Below are 23818 nucleotides of genomic sequence, written 5' to 3'. Positions count from 1 at the left end.
GATTGTTAAATTTATATACAACTTTTCATTAAAAGCAATGATTTATTTTGAGGATGCCTCTCAACTTATTTATTTTTCATTTTTTAATATTGCCTGATATGTACATCTCTATGTGGTGTACAAAGTTTAACATACAATATACAACACAGTAAACAGAGTTAAAATTTATGATACAATAAAAGCAGTCTGTAAAAAATAAAAAAATAAAAATAAACAGTTTAAAATTGATTTCAGTTAAAAGCCTGCAAAAACAGGTGCATCTTGAGGGTCTTCCTAAAAGCAAACAGAGAAGGAGATATTCTTTTTTCAGCAGGGAGCTCTTTCCAAAGCCCTGGGGCAGCGACTGAGATGGCCCGGTCTGAAGTGGCCACCAAATGAGCTGGTGGCAACTGTAACTGGACCTCTTCAGAAGATTGTAATAGGCAACACAGTTCATGACGAAGAAGGTGCTCACTTAAGTACCCTGGATGCAAGCCATTAAGGGCTTTGTAGGTAATAATTAGCACTTTGTATTTCGCAGAGACCAGTCTGGCTGCCGCATTCTCTACCAATGGTAGTTTCCAAGCTACATACAAAGGCAGCCCCACATACAGCGCATTACGTCAAGCCTGGAGGTTACCAGCATATGCATGACTGTTTAAGGTCATTTGCATCTAGAAATGGATGTAGCTGAAATATCAGCCAAAGCTGATAAAAAGCACTTCCTGGCCACTGCCTCAATCTTGGAAACCAGAGATAGTTTGGGATCCAGGAATACTCCCAAGCTACATACCTGATTGTTCAGGGGGAGTGTAACCCCATCCCGAACAGGCAGATCTAAACCATCTCTTGGGTCCCAACCCCAAACAGTCATTACCTCCATCTTATTTGGATTAAAATTCAGCTTGTTATTCCTCATCCAGCCTGTTATCACCTCCAGGCAGGCATTTAGGGAAATTATACCATTTTCTGATGAGGCTGACATGGAGAAATAGTTCTGGGTGTCATCAGCATATTGATAGCATCCTACACCAAACCTCCTGATGATCTCTCCCAGTAGTTCATTCAGATAGTCTTTCATTGGAGACAGTATGGAGCCTTGTGCAACTCCATACTTTAATTCTCCACTTATTTATTGTTGGTGTCACTTAGTATCAAAACAGCTAACAAAATGATAACACACAAAAGAAACAAAAACAGTAAAAACACAGCAGCTAAAAACACAGGAAAGCACTAAAAACCACACCTGATTAAAACTACTCAGCAGAGGAAATGGCAACACGGCTAACTGAAGTTACAAAACACTTGAGATAACAGGGCAGAATTGCCTGGTGCCAAAAAGCTAACAGTGAGGGTGCTGGGAGGACATATCTCCAAAGTTCCAAAGTTTGGATGGCACCAGTGGACTGAACCTGGAACTGAACCTGGCACCTTTTGCATGCAGAGCACATCTGTCAAGGAAGGGAAGTGGGATATAAACGTAACAACATAAAAGATCTGGATCTGTCCAAATTAATGTTGGGGGGGGGGGAATGTTTTTCAACGGGCATTGACATGCCAGTCTTCATCTCTTGCCTTCTTGAAACATGGGAGTCAAAACTGAATACCTTGACCAGAAGCTTTAATATTTTAAGGAATAAGATAACCAGTACTAACCTGTGCACATATCTGATGCATTACATGTCCAAACTCATGAAAGTACGTTTTCACCTCACCATGGCGCAGCAGTGACTGTCGATCCAGTGTTGGTTTTGTGAAGTTGGTGACCAGAGCTGCTACTGACATCATTCTGCTGCCATCAGAGAGAAGGCAGCCAGGCTGCAGACCAAAGCATGCAGCATGCCCATACTTTCCTTCTCTAAGTAAGAAAACAGGCAAAAGTGATCCTTTACAGACGTACCATATAAAAAGTCAATGAATCATTTGACATTGCTTATGTTAGAAAGCAGCTCAGTCTTTTCTTAGAATACAGGAGAACCTTGTTATTCATGGAACTGCTATTCATGGTTTTGTTTATCCACATGATGTCTTCTTGACACCCATTTCCCGTATCCATGGATATTAATGGGTTAAAACCCATCTATCTGTGGTTCCCAGAGGGCCGGAAGTGACCGTGGAGGTAACTTTTGGTCGGAAGCCAAGAAGAGACAGGAGGAACCATTTTGTGGTTCATTTCTGAAATAAAGGGGGAGGGAGGACTCCCCCCATTTTTTGCCATGGGGGGGCATTCCTGGGCACATGGGGGACCTGCAGAGCATGCCACAGTAGGTTCTGGCCTGCCTGGAGGCCGTTTGGGGGCTTTTAATCCCCCCCACCTGGAACCTAACCCCACTTTCTCCATAGATCTAATGCCTCATTCCTCGTGGTTCCATTCCTCGCAGTAGTAGGCGAGGAATGGAACCCCCGCGAGTAACTAGGTTCTCCTTTAGTTAAGAATAAGAAAGTGTTTTCCAAATAATTACAGACTGGCATCTACTACTTGGGATTTAAACAACAGCCTTATGCATATGAATCCATAAAATAAGCAGCAATTAAAAAAAAAAGAATTAGAGATTTACACTATGTAAGGGAGAGCCCTGCCTGATTCTAAGTGTTTTACTGTAAGCTATTCTTAAATCATCTTGACATACTAATGAGGCTTACAAGGTGTAGTCTTGTATGTTCAGTGTTCTACTTTTAAACTCCCTTAACCAAATCTTTATGGATGATATCAATTCAGTTTTATTACCCCTTGGTTTTATATCCACTACAACCCGTAAGCCACTTATTCTGGAATATTCCACATAATGAAACAGATTTTTGTGTGTGTGCCAAGCTAAGTTTTTCTTTCCAAGAATATTGATACCTCCACAGTTAGTACTACTACTACTACTCCTCATGTTTATATACCATTATTCAAAAAGAGTTCTAAAAGTGATTTTTATTTAAGATTTATTTATCTTAAATAAATAAGAGGGTTTCCTATCCCCAAAGAGCTCACAATCTCAAAATGGTCCATTGGGTTCACTTACAGTGAAGGCTTCTTTTTGCTGCTGCATCCAAGGGCGTCTCCTTGACTGGGTTATGGTTCTCCACGTGGCTCTCTAAGGCAGGACTATGCAAATTAGTTAGAGTCTTTAAGAGACAGAGAAACATGGCCCCACCCAGTTCTTTTAGGCCAATGATACTTTAAAGAAGAAAAAACACTGAGTGGAAACAACCAGAAAACACACCGAATTAGGTGCAAAAAACTCCAAAAACTGGCAACTAACAATATGTCAGAATTTTTTAAAAACAAAAACTGTACATTTAAAATGTGGACCATAGGAGACCATCTTGATTTCTAGGCAGATAATTTAGAAATACTCCATGAAGGTCCCTGTGGAATAGTCACAGTTCCTAAAGGGCAGGTCAAGACGTCCTTGGATGCAGCAGCAAGAAGAAGTCTTCACGGTAAGTGAACCAGTGCTCCATTCTCTGCTGCTGACATCCAAGGGTGTCTCCTTGAGTGGGGACATACCTCATCCCAACTTTTGGGGTGGGAGCACCCCCGCCTACTCCAAAAGGTGGAATTGCTGGAGTACCCGCCTCCCAAATGCTGCCTGAGCATTTGGGAGCAAAAGGTATCCAATTTGAGCAAAGGTATCCAATTTGTAATGCCTGGTGAAGGTCAGGGGGCCCTCCTGGTAGCCACCCTGCAAATGTCTGGGACTGGAACATTCGTAGAAAATCCGTCTAACCTACCTCACAGGGTTGTTGTGAGGATAAAAATAAGCATGTACACCACTCTGAGCTCCTCGGAGGAAGAGCGGGATATAAATGTAAATAAATAAAATAAAATAAAATAAAATAAAATAAAATAAAATAAATATGCAGCCGAGGCGGTGGCTGCCCTGGTTGAATGGGCAAACACTTTAATGGGGGCTTTACGATTCTGAGTTTCATTTGCCAGGACTACGCACGCCTTGAGCCACTGAGCTATAGTGGCAGAGGTCATGGCCTGACCCATGTTTCGAGGAAAAAAGGAAATGAACGACTCCATAGTCTGGATATGTTTTGTGCATTTCATTTAGGTCTTCAGACACGTACGGACATCCAGCTTGTGCCAAGCTTTTTCTGCTGGATGTACCAGCTTTGTACAAAAAGATGATAAGACAACATCCTGGGACATACGAAACAGTGAGGCCATCTTGGGACAAAAAAAGGGGTCAGGGATGGGTTTTACAGAGTTTTCTGAAAAAAATACAAAGTTGTTTTTGAACTGAAAGGGTCCAAAACTCAGACACCCTATGCGCCAATGTGACGGCAATAAAAAGGGAACATAAAGGGATAGATTTGATTGGCTCAAAGGGGGGACTCTGTAGAGCCTTCAGGACCGTATGTAAGTTCCATGTAGGAAAATGGTTCACTACTGGGGGAATATCATTCCCCCAGTTGCCCCCCTGATACCGCTTCAACTGCTGGTGTTTCATCTTGGAGTGTTTCGATCCCACTGAAATGAGTTCCACCAGGGTGGCGGCCTGCCATTTCAATGTGTTCGTGGAGAGACCCTGGTCCAGACCATCTTGAAGAAATTGCAGTAGATGTTCCATGGTAGCTGTCCCTTTAGGAACTCTGTGTCTTACAGACCATCGGAGGAACGCCCTCCAGGTGTTTTGACAGATTCTGTTTGTGGAAGGACGTCTGGATGCCAGCATCGTATCGAGCACTTTTGTGGAGTAGCTATGCTGTTTCAGGAAGTGCCGTTCAGTGTCCAGGCAGCGAGCTGTAACCAGCCTGGATCTGGATGGTACACTGGGCCCTGCTGGAGTAGGTCCGCTGTGACTGGAAGTATCAGGTGTTCTGCTGCTGCTGCCAGGTTTTGGAGTTCTGAAAACCAGGGTCTTTGAGGCCAGAATAGGGCTACCAGTATGACCTGGGCCCCGAGGAGTTTCACCCGTCACACTAACCAGGTGTGAGCGGAGTCAGTAGGAAGGCATACAGGAGATCCACTGGCCAAGGTGCTGACAGAGCATCCATTGCTTCCGCTTGTGGGCAGGGAAACCTGGCAAAGAATTTTGGTATTTGAGCATTTGCTGGAGTTGTGAACAGATCCACAGACGGGTGGCTGAAGAGGTTCGATATGTATCTGAAGGTTTTCAGGTTCAGCCTCCATTCTCCCGGGAGAATTTCCTTCCTGCTGAGCCAGTCCACCACCATGTTCAGGTCACCTTGCATGTGGTGGGCTGTTATTGATGCCACATTTTGTTTGGCCCACTGGAACAGAAGAACCGCTTCTGCCTGCAGAGATTTCAACCTGGTTCCCCCCTGGAGGTTCACATGCGCTTTTGCCATGGTGTTGTCCTTGCAGATCAGTATGTGTTGGTTTTGGCCTATGTGGTAGAATGCCAGAAGTACCAACTGGATCACTTGCAACTCCAGTCAGTTGATGCTGTGACTGGTTAATGTGGTGGATGACCACTTTCCTTCAGCTGCGTAGTGGAGATAGTGGGTGCCCCACCCGTGCTTGCTTGCCGTTCTTGCTTGCATATGTGGTGACGACTTGTGGAGGATCCAGGAACTCCTTCCACATGGAGAGGTGTAGAGGAATAATCCACCACCATAATCAAAGTTTGTAGCACTTGGGGTGGAAGGCTCATCTGTTTGATGGATCTCACGGCAACCTCCGGGTGATGTAAGTGGTTCCATACAGGAACCACTGTAAGGGCCGCTGGCAGCTGTAAGGACCCATGGTATTGACTCCAAGGTTGCCACCATCAGTCCCAGGATCCTAGAGAGGGAGAACAATGGCATGGACTTCTGCACTAAGGCCTGATGGACTTCTGTCTCCAGGGTTGCTCTGCGCCCTGGTGGTAAGAAGAGCTTGTTCTGTATTGTGTCTATCATGATGCCCAGGTGTAGCAGCTGGTGAGAAGGATGTAACTGGCTTTTCTCCCTGTTGACCAGGAACCCATGGGCCTGGAGGACCTGTAGCATGGAGCTGAGGTCCCTCTGGGCAGACTGCAAAGAAAATCCTGACCCCCTAGGAGTTGGAGATGTGCTATGACTGGTGCCAGGACTTTCGTGAATATGCGAGGAGCTGATGAGAGGCCAAAAGGTGGCGCCCTGTATTGGTAGTGCATTTTGGCATAGAAGCAGTGCAGAGAGGGTGACTGCTTTGGTGTATAAGTATGAAGTGGTGCCCTCCTAAGCGTGTAAGTGAAAGGAGAGACAACCACCCAGGGGTGACCCGCCCAAGTCAGGATTGCTGTTTGGTTTGCTTGCCCTGGGAAGAGAAGGTTGCCCTGTTCCCAAACCCCTGTCTGTAAGGGCTGGCTCTGCCCCAGAAGGGACGTTGGGACCTGAAACCTTGCTCCCTACCAGCGAAGGAGGACCAAAAGTGGCGAAAGGACTGGGGAAAAAGCCTCCCCTGCGGGTGGTCTTGTTTACGCGATGAGTGGGGCATAGCCTTCTTATCATTTGACTCCACTAAAATGACTCTTACAGACTTTTGGTGCTGGGGGACTTCAATGTTCGTTTTGGGGCCAATTTGTCCAGGGCAGCTCAGGAGTTCATAGCGGCCATGACAACTATGGGGCTATCCCAAGTGGTCTCTGGACCGACACACACTGCAGGTCACGCACTTGATTTGGTCTCTCTGCTGGGAGAGATCATCAGGGGATTTGGAGCTGGGTGTTATCAGTATGCTGATGACACCCAGATCTACTTCTCCATGTCAGCTTCTTCAGGAGATGGCATATCCTCTCTAAATGCCTGCCTGGAAGCAGTAATGGGCTGGATGAGGGAGAATAAACTGAAGCTGAATCCAGATAAGATGAAAGAAAGAGGTGGTCTTACCCTGCCAGATTTAAGGTTGTATTTTGATGCTGTTTGTTTGACGTGGTTAAAAGAATGGATAACATTAAGAAATCCCAGAATACTTGATCTGGAAGGATTTGATAGAAGGTTTGGATGGCATTATATTGTGGTATGATAAAAGTAAAGTGCATAAAGATTTTCTTAATCACTATGTAAGAAGGAGTCTAATGAGAGTGTGGGTAAAATATAAAAAATGGTTGGAATCTAAAACTCCATTATGGCTGTCCCGGATTGAAGCTTTAGCACGTAAAGAGGTAAATATGCAACCTGAATGGGGTACCTTCAGGGATTTGTTGTTTCCAAGAACAGGGCTGTAAATTAAAAAACCTAATTGAAGTACAAAATTTGGTTAGTAACTGGTTTCAGTACCATCAGTTAAATGAAATCTACAAGAAGGATCTTAAAGTTGGATTTGAGGACCAAATGTCGAGATTTGAGAAGGAGCTGTGTGAAAATGATGAAAAAATTAGTTTCTAAGATGTATAAGCTGTTGCTTTTGGAGGAGACAAGAGATGGAGCCAGCGTGGTGCAGTGGTTAGAGTGCTGGACTAGGACCGGGAAGACCCGAGTTCAAATCCCCATTCAGCCGTGAAACTAGCTGGGTGACTCTGGGCCAGTCACTTCTCTCTCAGCCTAACCTACTTCACAGGGTTGTTGTGAAAGAGAAACTGAAGTATGTAGTACACCGCTCTGGGCTCCTTGGAGGAATAGCGGGATATAAATGTAAAATAATAATAATAATAATAATAATAATTAATAATAATAAATGAAGTGGTTAAAACGACTATGATAAAATGGGCTCAAGATGTGGGTCATAATATAGATATGGCAGCTTGGGAAAAATTATGGAAAATGGATTTAAAGTTCACTGCATGCTATACTTTAAAAGAAAATTATTACAAGATGATGTACAGGTGGAATTTGACACCCAAAAAATTAGCATTAATGTATAAAAATGTTCCAAACAAATGTTGGAAATGTGGACATTATGAAGGAACTTTTTTTCATATGTGATGGTCTTGCGGGAAGGCAAAGGGCTTTTGGGATATGATATATAATGAGTTGAAGAAAAATTTTAAAATGACATTTCCTAAGAGGCCAGAATCCTTCCTGCTGGGAATAACGCAAGGAGAGTTTTCCAGAAGAAACTTAACATTTTTTATGTATGCAACCACAGCGGCCAGAATAGTATATGCGCAGAAATGGAAGGACAATGAAATGCCCTCAAAAGGAGATTGGTTGATAAAAATTTTGGAATATGCTGAGATGGCAAAACTTACAGTACTGATAAGGGATGAAAACATGGAATGTTTTAAAGAAGATTGGAAACCATTCTTACTATACTTAAAGAACTATTTTTCTAATATTGATTTTTCAGCAGGGTTTGAAATTTAGTAATAATAGCAGGTTGGGTAGAGTAAAATCGAGTTTGCAATGTGTAGGATATATGTTTTGAATTACTATAGCAATGGTTGACTTTTATAGTTAATGAATCGTTCTGACTGGTGAGCAGGAAGTCAATATTTACTTAATTAGATGTAATGGGATTGTTAAGATATTGTAAAAACCAATAAAATTTTAAAAAGCAAAAAGAATCCAGATAAGATGGAGGTACTTATTGTGCAGGGTCAGAACTCCACAGAGACGATTTTGATCTACCTGTTCTGGATGGGGTCACACTTCCCCAAAAGGAACAGGTCCATAGTCTGGGAGTACTCCTGGATCCACACCTCTCCTTGGTTTCTCAGGCTGAGGTGGTGGCCAGGGGTGCTTTCTATCAGCTTTGGCTGAGACACCAGTTGCGCCCGTTTCTCAAGATCAATGACCTCAAAACAGTGGTACATTTGCTGGTAACCTCCAGACTTGACTTCTGTAACGCGCTCTACATGGGGCTGCCTTTGTACGTAGTCCGGAAACTTCAGTTGGTTCAGAATGCGGCAGCTAGGTTGGTCTCTGGATCATCTCGGAGAGACCACATTACTCCTTTGCTGATGGAGTTACACTGACTGCTGATAGGTTTCTGGGCAAAATACAAAGTGCTAATAACTTATAAAGCCCTAAATGGCTTAGGGCCTGGGTATTCAAGAGAGTGTCTTCTTCACTATGAACCCCACCGCCCACTGAGGTCATCTGAGGAGGTCTGTCTCCAGTTACTGCCAACCCGTTTGGTGATCACACAGAGATGGGCCTTCTTGGTTGCTGCCCCGAGATTGTGGAATGCGATCCTCCCCATCTCTGGCAATTTTTAAAAAACATTTGAAAACCCTTTTTTTAAAGCCAAGCTTTCTCAGGTTTTTAACAAAACACTGTTTGTTTAATTTTATGGTTTTTAAATTATTGTATTGTTTCTAACTTTTATATGTGTTGTTATATGTTGAACTGTTTTAACTTTTATATGTGTTTTAATTGTTAGCCGCCCAGAGACATAAGTTTGGGCGGGGTATAAATTTGATAGATAGACAGATAAAAATAGTTTTTTAAGGCTGCATCCCCAAAGCGTTTTTTCCCCCCCATCAAAAGGTACTGTGGCCAGTGGTCTTAGAAACAGCATCTACGCACCAATATTTTAAGCACAGGTTCCGGTGGCCCAGCACTGAAGCAGCTCCTGCCCTTGATGCAAACCTCATGGAGTCGAGGGTGGAGTCAGAGAAAAAGGCCTGTGCCTTGTGTAATTTTAACAGGGTTTGTCTCAAGCGTGCCAAGTCACAGACTGGGTCCTGGATTAGATTGTCCAGCCATATGAGAGAGGCCCTGGCAACCATGGAGGTGGCTGCTAAGGCTCCCATTGCTAATGCGGCAGAGTCATGTGACCTTTTCATGGCCCCTTCCATGTGGCTGTCTACAGGGTCTTTGAGGGAGGAATCCCTGTCCCTGGAGAGGACAGAGCCAGAAATAATTTGGAAAATGATTAAAAATATCTCCCCCCTCCTACTGGAACGAATACAATCCTCCTATTGGAAGGAATACAATTTTTTGTCTATTGCTACTGCCTTTCTATTAGATGTATGAATAGTCTTGGACATCAGTGGAGCAAAGTCTAATGACTGGCAAAGTCTCTGGAGGGCTTCAGAGTCCTCTGGTTCCTGACCATCTGACCACCCTCCCTTCTCTTTGTCTGGTTCACAAGGGTATTTTCCTCCCATGGGGTCCCCAGCAGTGTTCTAATTTTTTCTATCTGTGAGTGGGGAAAAAAGATGGAGCTCCTGAGGATCCCACAGGAGTTCTAGGTGTGGGCCCCCTGGGGTCTGGTTATCATGGTCTGAGATTTCAGAGGAATGGGTACACTTTCCCCTCTGCTTAGACCTTCCCTTTTTTGCCTTTTTAATCTGCATGATTTTTCTTTGCCTTCTTAGGGACTGGAGTCTCAGAAACAGAAGATGAAGTGCTTGAGGAAGGTGATTGTTTCCTTCTGGGCCTTTTTTGCTTTTTAGACTTTAATTGATCATAGCACTCAAAAGAATGTGCCAACAGATCCTCAAACTATGAGCGCCCAGGTAGATGGCATATCAGAAGGCATTTGGTTGTGTGATTGCAGCATTGGAGCGGGCTGGCCCAGAGGTGTGGTGGTGGTGGTAGAAGAATCAGCAGGCCCAACAATGGTTGAGCTCACCAACTGCATGCTTGCTTCAGCTGCAGCGCACCTGGTCACCACGGTCCTGGTGGATGACGTTTTAGCTGCTCCCTGGACAGATCCCAGGGGCTGCTGATTTTGGGGAAGCTGCCTTGCATTTTGGAGGGGCTGCACCCTGCATGCCGCTTGTGGAGGCCATCTGTGCTTGTGAGCTGGGTTCAGCAGCCGTGTGCTCTGCAAGGCTTTGATTAGTGGGCGGAAGCTGTGACACTGGATCAAACAAGATGGCGGAGGTGGGGCCTAGTTTCCCTCCAACAAGCACACCTGATTGAGTGGGCGGGAGCCCTGGAGCACCACCCATCAGCTGTTTGGCGGGGTGCAGACTCCGCTCCAAGCTCTCTTCTCCTTCTGCTGGTAAAATGCCACCCATCAGCTGATTGGCGGGGTGCAAGCTCTGCTGTGAGCTCTCTCCTCCCAAACTCGGCTCTGTGATCTCCGGGGTGGCTTGCCGGCTGCTAGGAGGAACTTTGGCAGGCCCTGCTGGAATTTTCCCTTCCTGACTCTAACATGGAGCATGCGCCTGGTGTGTTCCATGCAAGGGAGGGGAAAGAAAAGGGTGAAAAGCCAGGCAAAAGTGGAGGGGGAGGGGAACAAAGGAAAAGCTAGAAAGAAAACACACACACACACACACGTATAGAAAAGATAAGGAAAAGCTGTAAACCACCTTGGGGTTGTCTTTTAACGAAAGGCGGTATAGAAATGCAACAATAAATAAATAAAATAAGACACAGTAATGGAAAGCTAAGAGTAATCCAGGAAAAAAAACTATGAAGCCTGAAGGTGAAAGAGAAAGGAAGTTTGGTCAGAGAGAAAAGCTGAGAACTGCTTTGGAGCTACACAGGACTAAATGAAGTTTGTGGGGTCATGTTTCTCCACCTCTTAAAAGACTAGCTAATTTGCATAGTCCTGCCTTAGAAAGCCACGTGGAGAACCATAACCTCCACAAGGAAATGCCCTTGGATGTCAGCAGCAGAGAATAAACATAAGGTAGACACCAGCAACCACTATTGGAGGGATGCTATGCTGGTGATGGATAAAGATCTCCCTTTTCTAAATCTAAGAGATCCATCACTTTAAAATATGCATCTTTGCTCAGTTAGCAGGAGTCATACTTTGACTAGATATGTCAAACAGTAGTGTCGGAAACGACTTCATCCTGACTCAACATTAAATATGGTCTTTAGGAACAGGATACTAAGAAAATAGAATTAATCAATGTAATAAAGTTACTGTCAGTATTAACAGGACTACAGCTCTCAATGGAAATGGACCAGCTGGTGAGTTCGATTTAATTATGGGCATGCTTCTATTGGTCTACCTTGTAACAGAGTAAGTTAAAATAAAAATAAAAAGCAAGCTGTGGCAACTTCCCCCAATCCTCCCTGCTAGTTATTCCTCCCCTAAACTAGCTTACCTTTGCAAAACAAGGGAGTGAACCAGTGCAGCAAGACCCTATGGAGGTGGTTGTGGCCTCAAAAAGCCTCTCCCTTTAGGATTGGACACTCAGTGCGATTTCCCACCAGCTTGTATAGCATCATTCCCCATGCCTTGCAGGCCATTCGTTGAATCAAGAGCCATTGCAAATTATAAGTTAAAAGCACTTCAGGAAAAAAAATCGGCACACATCAGCCTTCATAGCAATGTCTAGGCCTGCAAGAAGCAGCCTCTATCTCGAGGGAGCCTCTGCAATCTCTAGCAAGGCCTCCAGTAACCACTTTTTTCTATCTTCTTTCACATGGGAAAGTTTGCTTGGAATGGAAAGGGAAATGAACTACTACTATGAATATTTATATATACTGCTCTTCAACCCAAGTTCACAAAGCGGTTTACAAAGAAAAATACATAAATAAAATGGTCCCCTGTCTCCAAAGGGCTCACAATCTAATGCTCACAATGCTCAGAACTGGCAGTGAAAGACAATTGGCAGTGGAAAACCCATTTCCAGGCCTGAACTTCAGAAAGGATTTGGGGTTAGCTTTTAGCAAGCAATGGAGTCTGAACCTGAGGGATTCACCAACAAAACAACAGTCCTGCTGGATCAGGCCCAAGGCCTATCTAGTCCAACATTCTGTTTCCCAGAGTGGCCCACCAGATGCCTTTGAGAAGCCCACAGGCAAGAGGTAAGGGCATGCCCTCTCTCTTGCTGTTTCTCCCCTGAAACTGGTATTAAGAGGCATCTTGTCTCTGAGGCTGGAGGTGACCTACAGACAGCAGATTAGCAGCCACTGATAGACATATGCTGAATGGCTGTACCTCATTTGTAGTCTGTACTCTGATATAAGTCATCATCACTAGTTAAATTGCAGCACAGACCAAGAGTAGAGGAAGACAAGGTAGAAAAATTTAGGTTGTAGAGAGAAAATTATTTTCAGAAGCCAATTGGTACACAGGCTTGAGACTGTAGATCAAAAACGCTAGTGATGTAGCATCATTGTTAAAGATCACACACCCTAACAAAATAAACTACATTGTTTTATAAAGGGGCTTTAAGAAGTCTTCCTAGCATGAAGTTCTAGCACTGAGAGGAGAGCTGGTTGTGTCTTTTAAACATCACATCAATAAGAATTGATTGGCAGTCCCAGCAGTCTAGGAACATTTAGTTCTGTTCCCAAACAAGACAACATCCAAAATATTTGAAAACTTATGAACTGCAGTCCAAGGGGAAAGACAAGGACCAAAGACCTTGGAACTCCCAGAGTACAGAAAAGGTTACAGGGTCATGTCAACTGAAACATCAGCAGATTCAGAAATTATACAGGCACCTTCTGGAATCAGCCAGGTTTAGTCTAACAATGTACCTCTCAGGACAGGTCTCACAAGGTATGTAGTGAGCACAAAAAAGGGCAAGAACACTATTTCATGCAGGTTCACTCTATCTCCTGGTTTTTACTAACTGCAGTCTGACATTATGTACTGCCACAGAGTTTCTTCTGATCAACACACAGTGGTTTTATGTGAAGTCTGAACTTTTATGTGAAGTCTGAACTGAAGCACAGTCTTGTTGAAAAGAAAGGGAAACTAACTGCAGTGGTTTCCTATTTAAATAAACATCCTGTAAATATTGCAACAACTTTATTGACACAAATTCTTCCTTAGCAGGTTGCTGAGCCTGCAACCTTATTGTGCACTTAATTAGGAGTATGCCCCTTTGAATTCAATGAGATTTGCTTCTAAACAAAGAGACATAATTGCATTGCTTGAGAACAGCACACTCTCTAAAAGCACAGGGAAACCATTTGCACTCTTAGACAGACACATGAGTTCTCACAGGGAATTTAAGTTACAGGCCTTCAATGATCACTGCAGAAGTTCAGTTTCCTGATCAGTTCTTTTGCACTCTATCTGCAAAACAGACTGAATTGAGCAACATGGCAGACTGCTCAGTCAACACTGCCTGGTTTCTTGTTCCACAATCAAGCTGCAAGAGTTTCCTGAGGAGATTCAGAAATTCCTCCTGCCCAAGTGCCCTGTTCAGTCTCATATACTAAGCGTTGGAACACACCTCAAGCCAAGTATCAGGTGCTGTAAAGGCATGTTGCAAGAATGAAACCAACCTTGGTAGTACTTGGCAACTATAATCACTTGAGGTTCTAGCCTGTGTCCTTGAACTGATTCCAGTGCTGCTTTGCAGGAAGCAGTATGAGAAGAGCCCATTTCTAAATGCATGAATGCCAAAATAAACCAGAGTTCCCACAATGATTCCTTTGGGGGGAAACGGTGAATGAACACAAGGCATGGTACAAATAATGGCCAGGCTCTCAAGTTTCTAACTTCCTGCCACACACCCTGCAGCTACTTACAATCACTTTCACCTTAATTCACGGGTTCACCAACTTGGGTCACCAGATGTAGTTGGACTACACCTCCCATCATCTCCAGCCACAACGGCCTTCAGCAACTGTGAATGATGGTAGTCATTCACAACTATATCTGGCGATCCAAGTTTGAGAACCCTTGCTTTAATCCATTCAAAACAACAATATTACATCACAATGTTACCTTGGGTACAGGTCCAAGTAGAACTGTCCTAAAACTTCTCCTGTTGAACTGTCCTTCACTGTGTAAAGAGTCACACTTTCATGCCAGACATGAGCATTGTCTACTTGTTCAAATACTAGCCCGAGCAGCTGCTGGTAAATGTTTAGCAACCCTTCTGTGACTGCTTCAATGGGAAAGTACTCTTTCAGCTTCTCCTGATCCACCGAGTATTTGAGCTCCTCTGTCCGATTCATGTAGTAATGAAGATCCCATGCATTTATCTTTTCATCATATTCAGAGCCTGTTTCTTCACATTCCTTTTTCTTCAGGCTTAGTATAAATGTTCTCTCCTCCTCACCCAGGCACTTCAGCTTATTACTTAGATCATCTGAAAATGGCAAAATTACATTTAGCATGCCAGTTCATTTAATTTCATATGTTATTACAGAACATAAATCATTACAAACTATTTCATTCATGACTAAATCTAGTTGAAGAAGAAAAAGGATCAATAATAAACTCCCAAGAACAATAAGGGAGCTGCTTCCCAAGGTGATGACTTAAGACAAAAGTGAATGAAGGAGAGCTGGTCTTGTGGTAGTGAGCATGAATTGTCTCCTTTGCTAAAGCAGGATCCACCCTGGTTTGCATTTGGATGGGTGACTACATGTAAGCACTGTCGGCTGTACGATATTCTTCTTAGGGGATGAGACCATAACTCAGTGGTAGAGAATCTGCTTGCATGCGAAAGGTTCCAGGTTCACTCTCTGGCATCTTCAGGTAGGGCTGGGAAAGACTCCTGCCTGAAACCTTGGAGAGCTGCTGCCAATCAGTATAGATAATACTGAGCTAGAAGGACCAATGGTCCAACTCAGCCTGAGGCAGCTTCCTATGTTCCTATGACAGTTGCCCCTCTTCTGGGATCAGGAAGACCCTACCACTGAGTGGTCATTTTGGCAGAAATGTTGTGTTGTGGTCATGTCAAAAATGCAGCCACTTTAGTGAAAGTGTTGTGGGGTTGCCTGTGCCTAACATCACAATATGCCAAAAATAAACAAATGGGAGATAAAAATTTCACCTATGAAGGTGCCATTTCCACTCACACTAGGATTCATTGAGATTATGACATTCTTAGACATATAATAACCCCATACCATTTCCATCCAGATAGCTGCTTAAACACAAGACAACACAGTATTTCCACAAAAACAGATGTTCCAAGAGGATGACTTTCTGGGCATCACTCACTTTTGCTTGAAGGCATTCCTCCATCATTATTTATTCTTATAGCTGATGTGATAAATCAGTAAAAGCTTGTTTAGGAGCTTTTACTGATTTATCACATCAGCAATGAGGAGAATAATGAAGAGTTTTTGATTTGTTATCTATATTGTTTTAATTGTTGTGCTTTTAGATTGTGAACTGCTCAGAGACTTGCATGTGGGGCTATATAGTAATGTGCTAATTAAAAAAAGATACTTTCAAGGAAAAGTGAATGATGCCCAGGAAGTGCCTTAGTCCTACCATAAGAAATTCCTCCTTAATTAAACAATGGCATTGGTTTTTTTGGAGAAGAAACTCAAAAGTACATAATCTGTAGAACATAAGAGATTATTATTATTAGTTTTATTTCTATAAAGCCCCTCCTCCAAGGAGCCCAGGATGGCATACAATGTTCTCATTTCACTCCCATTTTATCCTTAGAACAACTCCATGAGACAGGTTACAATGAGGTACAATGACTGGCCCAAAGTCACCCAGTGAGCTGCATGGCCAAGGGGGGATTTGAATCAAGGTCTCCGCAGAAACAATGCAGCACTAACTACCAGAACCACACTGCCTTGCCAGTTCCCTATCCAATAAAACAGCTATCCATTTACAACTTCTTTTATAAATGCAAAACATCTTTACAACTGAGTAAATGCAAAGATGCTTCTCCTTCTTCCCTGCTTTTCCCACTCACTGGATCTTGTACCAGTTCTAAATTGTGTATAAACTACAAGATTTAGAAACGGTAACTTATGACTCTAACTGGCTAGTTCTGCCTCTAAGTAAGAAATGATTAAAATGTGCTAGGTAGTTTTAAAAATAAGTTCCCATACTCAATTCTTATTTTATACTCTTTCTAACTATACATGCAACTACTGTGATATTTAATAGATGTCTCCCTCTGAGTAGAGGAAAAAGTAATGAATATACCACCCTCTTCCATCACCCCCCAAATACCTCCAGATCCACAAGCAAGGCTTCTCGATGACTTAATGTTTAATATTTCAAATGTTTAAACAAACCTAAAAATGCAGTTACATTGTCTGTGATCTTTGCAGTATTCAGCTCCAATACAAAGTTGGCATGTGTGCTGTACCCCAGAAGCTCTGCTAATTTTGCTCTCAAAGGAAGCAACTGTTGCAGAATTTTAGCATTTTCCTAGGGAAATAAAGTCAAGGTTTTCAGTTATGATATACAATGGAAAGAATGAATCAAAGTGCACTTTGAACTGAAACTACACACATTTTGACTGAATGCTCCTAGAAGACATACGTGTGTGTGTGTTTTAAAGATTTGGAGGTTTTTTGTAGCAAACGATCTAGAAAGCCTTTGCCTGCTGAGAGAGCAGACAATCCTGTTGATGCCCTGGTCTTTCTCTGGTATGATGAGTCCGGCGACTGACATGATTGAGCCTAAGCACCCTCTCCTGACCACCAAGCCCAAGAGGCCCCTTTGTAGGCAGGAGATGAAGCAGGAGGCCAGTAGACAGCTTGAGTGCCATTGGCAGAAAACTCAGAACAAACATGATCAATCAGAGCCCATCTTAGAGCCTATGCTGTGGCAGCGATGACAGCGAAGACATCGTACTTCACCACCACCACTGCGTCCTCTCAATGTCATCCAGTGGAGCTTTTTCAATTGGTTTAGGGGCTACTCAGTGAAGGCCCCAAAGTCCATCAAAGTGAACCTTCACCAGCCTGCTGTGACCAATTTGCATTACATTTTGTGGATTAAATTGCTTGTATCCAGTCCGACTTGGATATTAAGATTTTTGCAGAACCAGAACTGAATGATGTTGATGTACCATTGGTCTTATTAGATTGGATACCTTTCAAATTATGTTGCCCGAGGATGTGGAGAGGCTGCTTGGAAGTCTGAGACCTACCACATGTGTCTCAATCCTTGCCCTCTGTGGGTAATGAAGGTGACCAGAGAGGGGCTAGGTTCATGGGTGGCAGGGGTAGTAAATGCCTCCCTGAATCAGCGGGTGGTGCCTTTCATGTTAAAGGAGGCAGTAATTAGCTCAGTGGTAGAGCACATACATTTTGGACCAGTTATTCCAGACTCATTGCCTGGCATCTCCATTTAAAAAGACCTCGTGTAGAAGAGCAGGGGAAGAGCTCTACTTGAAATCTCAAAGAGCCAAAGCCAGTCAGAGTAGACAGTTTTGAGCTAGAGGGACCAAGTCATGGATAGATGGGGTCATCTAGATTCTAGAATTGTCTTACTTGGTATAAAACAGTTTAATATGTTCGTAAGTGGTGTTAAGATACTGATGTAAGCTTACTTTCAATTGCAGATTTCTCTTGGAGCTTGTGGATTCTGGTGCCATGAACCCATTAAAATAAAGAACACAGTAGCCTGGTTCAGATGTAATGGAAAACAATGGTTCTGTAAGCCACAGACTCACAAGCTCCCTGCTCCCTTCTCTACTTTCATGTTCAAGAGAAGATGAGGGAAAGCTTTTACTTTTGGTTTGAAGTGAGCCACAGTCCCATGTTACATATAACTGTTTACTGTGGAAAGAGCTTCAGAGGGCAAACCACAAATCAATGAAAGAAACCACAGAGAGTAGATGGCATGGAAATGTGTGCTTTGTTCACAATCGGCTCGTCTGGTGGCTATTCAGGGATGGGCCTTCTCCATTGCTGCCCTGAGGCTTTGGAATGCACTCCCTGCTGAAATAAGAGCCTCTCTATCTCTAACTTTTTATAAGGCAGTTAAGACACATTTGTTCACCCAAGCTTTTAATTGTTCACCCAAGCTTTTAATTAGGCTTTTAATTGTTTAATTATGGTTTTTAACAGTTTAACATTGAGTTAAATTTTAAATTATTTTGTTTCAACCTTTTTAATTCTGTTTTAATTTGTATCATTCTGTTGTAGACCACCCAAAGATGTAGGTTTTGGGCAGTATACAAGTGTGTCCAATAAATAAATAAACAAAAGGGAAAGTAAAAGCTTTCCCACTCCTTCATTCATGTGTGAAAGAGGATGCAAGAGTGCAGAAGTCAATGGCTCTCTTAGGCTCATTCTTACAGCTGGAAAACATGGTATCCTATTAGGTCTCAACTGGTTCAGTGACAACTGCTGCTGTACTTAATTATAGAATAGTTGCCCTTGGACAATATAATTTTCAGATCAAAATGAGAGACTAAAAGTGAGAGCCTGTTACTCAATTTTGTGCGAATATCATTCATGACATGCTGTTCTTTTAATTATGTGCTTCTCATTCCTGGAACTGTTATCTTACTCTGCGGTTTTGACACTTCCAAATAAATCATTTAAAAAGGTGAAACATAACAACCTGGGTCATCATAATTTTCACTTGATATTGTTTTCTTTCAGTCATCAGTCATTCATTTCTTGAAACAAGCAGTATGTTTTATAACTAACTTATTTCCTACCCAAGAATTAATTTCAATTAATTCATATTCTGTTGCATCCTTAACCACAAAGGTATTCAAAGCATTTTACAAACTCAGTTTCCCTGAAGAAGTTGTTACACTTTAAAAGGTCAATTTTCTATTGTAGTTAGTTTTCTGAAACATTATTACAAAGAATATACTTTGCTCCCACTGAAATACAACCAAAACGAGTCCTCAGTAATATTTATGAATGTTTACTTCAGTCCCCTGCTAACTTGGCAAAGAGGCACCTTTTAATGTGGTGATTCTCTTTATTTAGCAGGGGGAGAGTAACTGGTCTTATCCACCCTCAGCACAGCACCTCTAGTGACTGATGCTGGTGTCTATCATATTTCTTGTTAGATTGTGAGCCCTCTGGGGACAGGGATCCATTTTATTTATTTATTATTTCTCTGTGTAAACCGCCCTGAGCCATTTTTGGAAGGGCGGTATAGAAATCGAATGAATGAATGAATAATAAAAATATGATTGGGTTTATTAAATACAGAATTAATTCACAATGTGTTTTTGCATATGGCACAAACTAACAGTACATGAAAATTCACATGGCTTGGAGATATGTAAGTTTATAAATGTACATTGTATTAGGGAGTTTAATATATCCTATTCCCAAGCTTCTGTCTGCAGTGACCCTGCCAATTTAAGGAATGTTTTTTCATCTCTGTAATTATATTAAAAACAAACAGGGTAGACAATATTGCTTAAAGCTAGTTTTTAACAGTACAGTCAGGAAAATTATTAAGAATACTTGTAAAGCAGAAGCACCAAGAAGGGACAGGACTGGGCTTCTTTTGTTTTGTTAATTCTATTCATCATTTTATTTAGTAAATTATGTCTGCATTCGATGCCAGAATTACAATTTGTGTATATATATGACTGGGAACTGTTCTTCAAAGCCTCGGGCAGAGATATTTCAGCTCTGCAACCTGAGATTCCTTTTGAACTGGAAACACTACTGAACTTGAGACATTCTAAATGCAAAGCATGTGCTTTACCACTGAATCATGGGCCTGCATAAACCTAGCTTGGTGAACATGGGCCTCCTATTTTTTCAGTTTCTATTAGGGTTAGGCAAATCTCGCGTACCTCTTTGCACCTGGTGTTAAAAGAAGTTTCCATTTTTCGTCTGGTATCTGGAACACTGCACTTCTTCAGGACAGGAAAATAGTGGGGATATTTTAAGGTAACTTTATATCTGTTTGTTTCGATCTTCTCTAAGCTACTGATAAAGTCATCAGGAAGGCCACCTGAGAAACACATTTATCACAGCATTTAATAAAAGGAAATTCTTCGATAAACCTTCTTTTAACAGTATGAAATGTGGCTGGAATGGCTCATTATAATTATATAATTATAATGATATAATTATAATTACCAACTTTTACTGTTAATAAGCACTGAAGGAGTCACAACCGTAAAGTTTACACAACTCCCTATATCCTCTATAATAAAGTGCCTGGGTGTGCGCCCGTGTCCTCCGATGTCTGGTGCCCGTGTCTCCCTCGGCCGTTCTGGGCATGCCCAGAACGGCCGAGGGAGAAACGGCCGCAGGCACCAGGCGGCCATGTTGGCCGGTTGGTCGGCCCGGCCGAGGGGTGGCCGGTTGGTTGGCCCGGCCGAGGGGAGGCGGCAGCAGCGGGTCCAGCCCGGCCGCGGGGAGAGGAGAGGCGGTGGCGGCGGGTCTGGCCCGCCCGCCGAAAAGGACAGAGCCGGTGTCAGCAGGTCCGGCGGGTCGGCAGGCGGCACTCTTGGTGGTGGCGGAACTCACCGCCCGCCCAGAAGGCCAAAGGCGGCGTCGGCGGGCGGCACCACCGCGGAGGCCCCCACCCACCCAAAACCACCGCAGAAGGCGGAAGGTCCGGCCGGGAGGAGGCGGTGGGGGAGGGCGGAGAAGGCAACTACTGCCCGTTATTTCAACGGGCTGAAAAATACTAGTATTCATATAAACAAACATTTTATTTGTTAAAATCACACATTCAAGTAAACATGACAATCCATTGTAAAATAAAATATGCTTTTAAATTTGTCTCTCTGAATTTAATAACTTGGATTTGATAACAAGGCTTTAAAAAATAAAATGTCAGCTTTTCAAGATGTAAAAAAACCCCAAACTGCAAAATTAAAATCAGGGATAGACGAGCATCCTTAAGAATACAGAAAGGATTCAAACTATATATTGGAGGAAATAGATAAGTGAAGAGGAGCAATATCCAAATGTCGAAAACTGCCAATGTAAATTAAGGGAAGATTGGAATGACATAGCAGAAAGACATGAGCTTAATTTTGTAGAGATAAGACTGAACAACATTTGAGGCAATGCTCATATACACCTGGAAAATTCATAACATAGTGTTTAACAATTTGTCATTACCATGATTTGTAAATCTATCCTCATCAACAGAAATCGTTAGACAGATATACTCACAAAGCTCATCTTGAGAAAATATCAGAGTAGTATGTTCTTCATTAAGGTTTTTGCTGAAGTCTATGCATAGCTCACTCAGTTTTTGCTTTATCATCTTGATTTCCTTATGAATGAATAGACACCACCCAAATGTAAATATTAGCTATAGCTGTTGTGCATTAAACAAATTATTCATACAATTCTGTCCCTACTCTCACATTAAAAATAACAATTTTTAGAAGATTCGGGGAAACACAACATACAGAAGAGACAACAAATTGAAGAAAGGGAGTTATTCAGACACTGAAAATCCCATAATTAGGAAAGATAAACTGGGGAAAAAAATAACATCCATATAAGCAGAGTTTCAGGACTGTTTAATATACTAATTTATGTCCTAAGAACACATCAGGCTGACTTATGTAGATTTGTCTTGTACTGACAGATTTAAGTCTGCATGAAAATCTGTTTACTGCCATAAACAGGAGCAAGGGGACATGTGGCAATGGCGTTTGCTGCAACAGGATGACTTGGAAGATAAATCTGCAGGAGGCTTGAGGCTCATCAGGAGTTTGGTGAGTTCAAGGGAAAAGGGGGCAACCAAGGTTTTTGGCTTCAGGAACCCAGCATAGAGAACAGTTTGTTTAGTCAGACTGTACGTCAGGTATTTGTTTTGCTTTCTGTGTGCTTTGCATTTTCCTAAATATCTGTTCCTTGCAACTAAGTAACTAAGATTTTACTGCATGCTGCTGCAGTATCATTTGGGGTGCTGTTGAAGTATTCTTGTAACCAACTAAGAATTTTTAAGTTTATCTAACCAACCAAAAGCCTCAGACGGAAGCAATCTGCAGTAATTGAAAATGACTCTGTGACCTTTTAAGTGTTCTTAAATGCAACCTAAAACTTAAGTGTAAGACTACCTATTTTTGTAGCCTTTTGAATAAAAGTTTTTTTTCTTTGTTCTTTACCTTTTTCAAGGTTGGTTATTGACCAAGCAGGAGGAAGTGGGGGTTTTCCTCTGGTGCAAATGCATCTCAATGAGAGCTTGGCCATATTAACAATTTAACTTAATGTACAGGCAGCAGGTCTGGGAGAACAATTGGTTTTATTCTTGCCTATTAGCAAGGGGGAGAAGATTTTTGTATTTGCCCAGTACCCAGTTACAGAGGGACTTTAGATTAAAGCACCCAATCCACTGGTCTGGTTCTCTGCAAGTTTTAGGATACTTGGTGGCAGTGTTTTAAAATCTACCAGAAATATAGAAAGGTTTTAGGAGAAGCCCACCCTGGTGAGCTCACCAGGGATGACTCAGCATTTCTTTTCCCTCACGTGAGCTAGCTCTGAGACAAAGGCTTGAATTCTCTACACTGTATAAATGAGGTTCATTCCACCCACCTCTGTCTACTACTTTTGCACCTAACATGAGTGATTTTGATTCCCAATTGTAAATGCACTTTAAATACTAGTACTTGAATCAGCATGAATAACATCATATAAACATTCATGTGATGGCAGATTTCAGAACTGTAACCAGCAGAATAAAGTAAAGATGAAAGCTATTTTGTGTGTCTGCATAAATCAAACATGATACTTGGCAACTGAGGAAGATTGAGTGAAGGGTAGGAAATAAGCAGCTCTCAAATATAGTCTGATGATCTGTATCTTAACACTACAAGCCAGGTATGAGAGTTACTAGGCTTCAAAGTAAGCAGGATTATTAAAATGTTATTGAATTTTGGACACTTCAGTTAATCTGAAGGTATTATTGAGAGTTTCACCTTAACCACCTCATAGATTAAGATGTCCATCACAGGTGGCCTGTTAATGAGGCCCAATGAGGCAACTGCCACGGTGGACTGGTGCAGGTGGCAAATTGGCAGCCTTTGCCAATCTACCGTATCCAGCTGCCTCACCAAGTCCTGCCCTGCCCCAGCACTCCCTGACAGCCACACCTTGCACACACACCAGCGACAGTCACTGTCCTGCTCCTCTTTGCTCAGGGGCAGAGTTGGAGAAGCAGGAAGTCACTCAAGGAGGGAAATGAGAGCAGCAGAAACTGATTCAAGACTCTTCCCATTTCTGCCTTCCCTGTCCTCTGTCTTTTGAAAAAGAAAGCTGGAACCATCAGGACAAACAGGACACAGCAGGGAGGAGTTGCATGGTTGCAGCTGCCACACTAGGCAAGGAGAAGTGAGGGACAAGGTCAGTGGCGGGGAAGGAGGGAACACGGAAAGAAGTGTGAGGTAAGGAGGAGAATTTGCAGACAACCTCCCATTCTTGCAAAGGTTAAATT

The 23818-nt window shown here is 42.6% G+C and overlaps 1 protein-coding gene across 2 annotated transcripts in view; it reads right to left on the bottom strand.

The window, feature by feature from the left end:
• The window catches only part of NLN (neurolysin), a 72742-nt gene that overhangs the window by 14971 nt on the left and 33953 nt on the right, over nt 1-23818 (bottom strand). For both annotated transcript variants that reach the window (XM_053296581.1, XM_053296582.1), the window contains 5 exons: nt 21547-21649; nt 20208-20368; nt 16717-16852; nt 14447-14813; nt 1636-1837 (listed from right to left, as the gene is read on the bottom strand). In XM_053296581.1, the coding sequence (XP_053152556.1) occupies nt 1636-1837; nt 14447-14813; nt 16717-16852; nt 20208-20368; nt 21547-21649 (969 nt within the window). The remainder of the gene's footprint in view (nt 1-1635; nt 1838-14446; nt 14814-16716; nt 16853-20207; nt 20369-21546; nt 21650-23818) is intronic.

This window comes from Hemicordylus capensis, chromosome 2 (genome assembly GCF_027244095.1).
Source record: "Hemicordylus capensis ecotype Gifberg chromosome 2, rHemCap1.1.pri, whole genome shotgun sequence".
NCBI lineage: Eukaryota > Metazoa > Chordata > Lepidosauria > Squamata > Cordylidae > Hemicordylus > Hemicordylus capensis.
The sequence above is the reverse complement of the archived record's forward strand: the minus strand, read 5'-3'. Positions and strand labels throughout refer to the sequence as shown.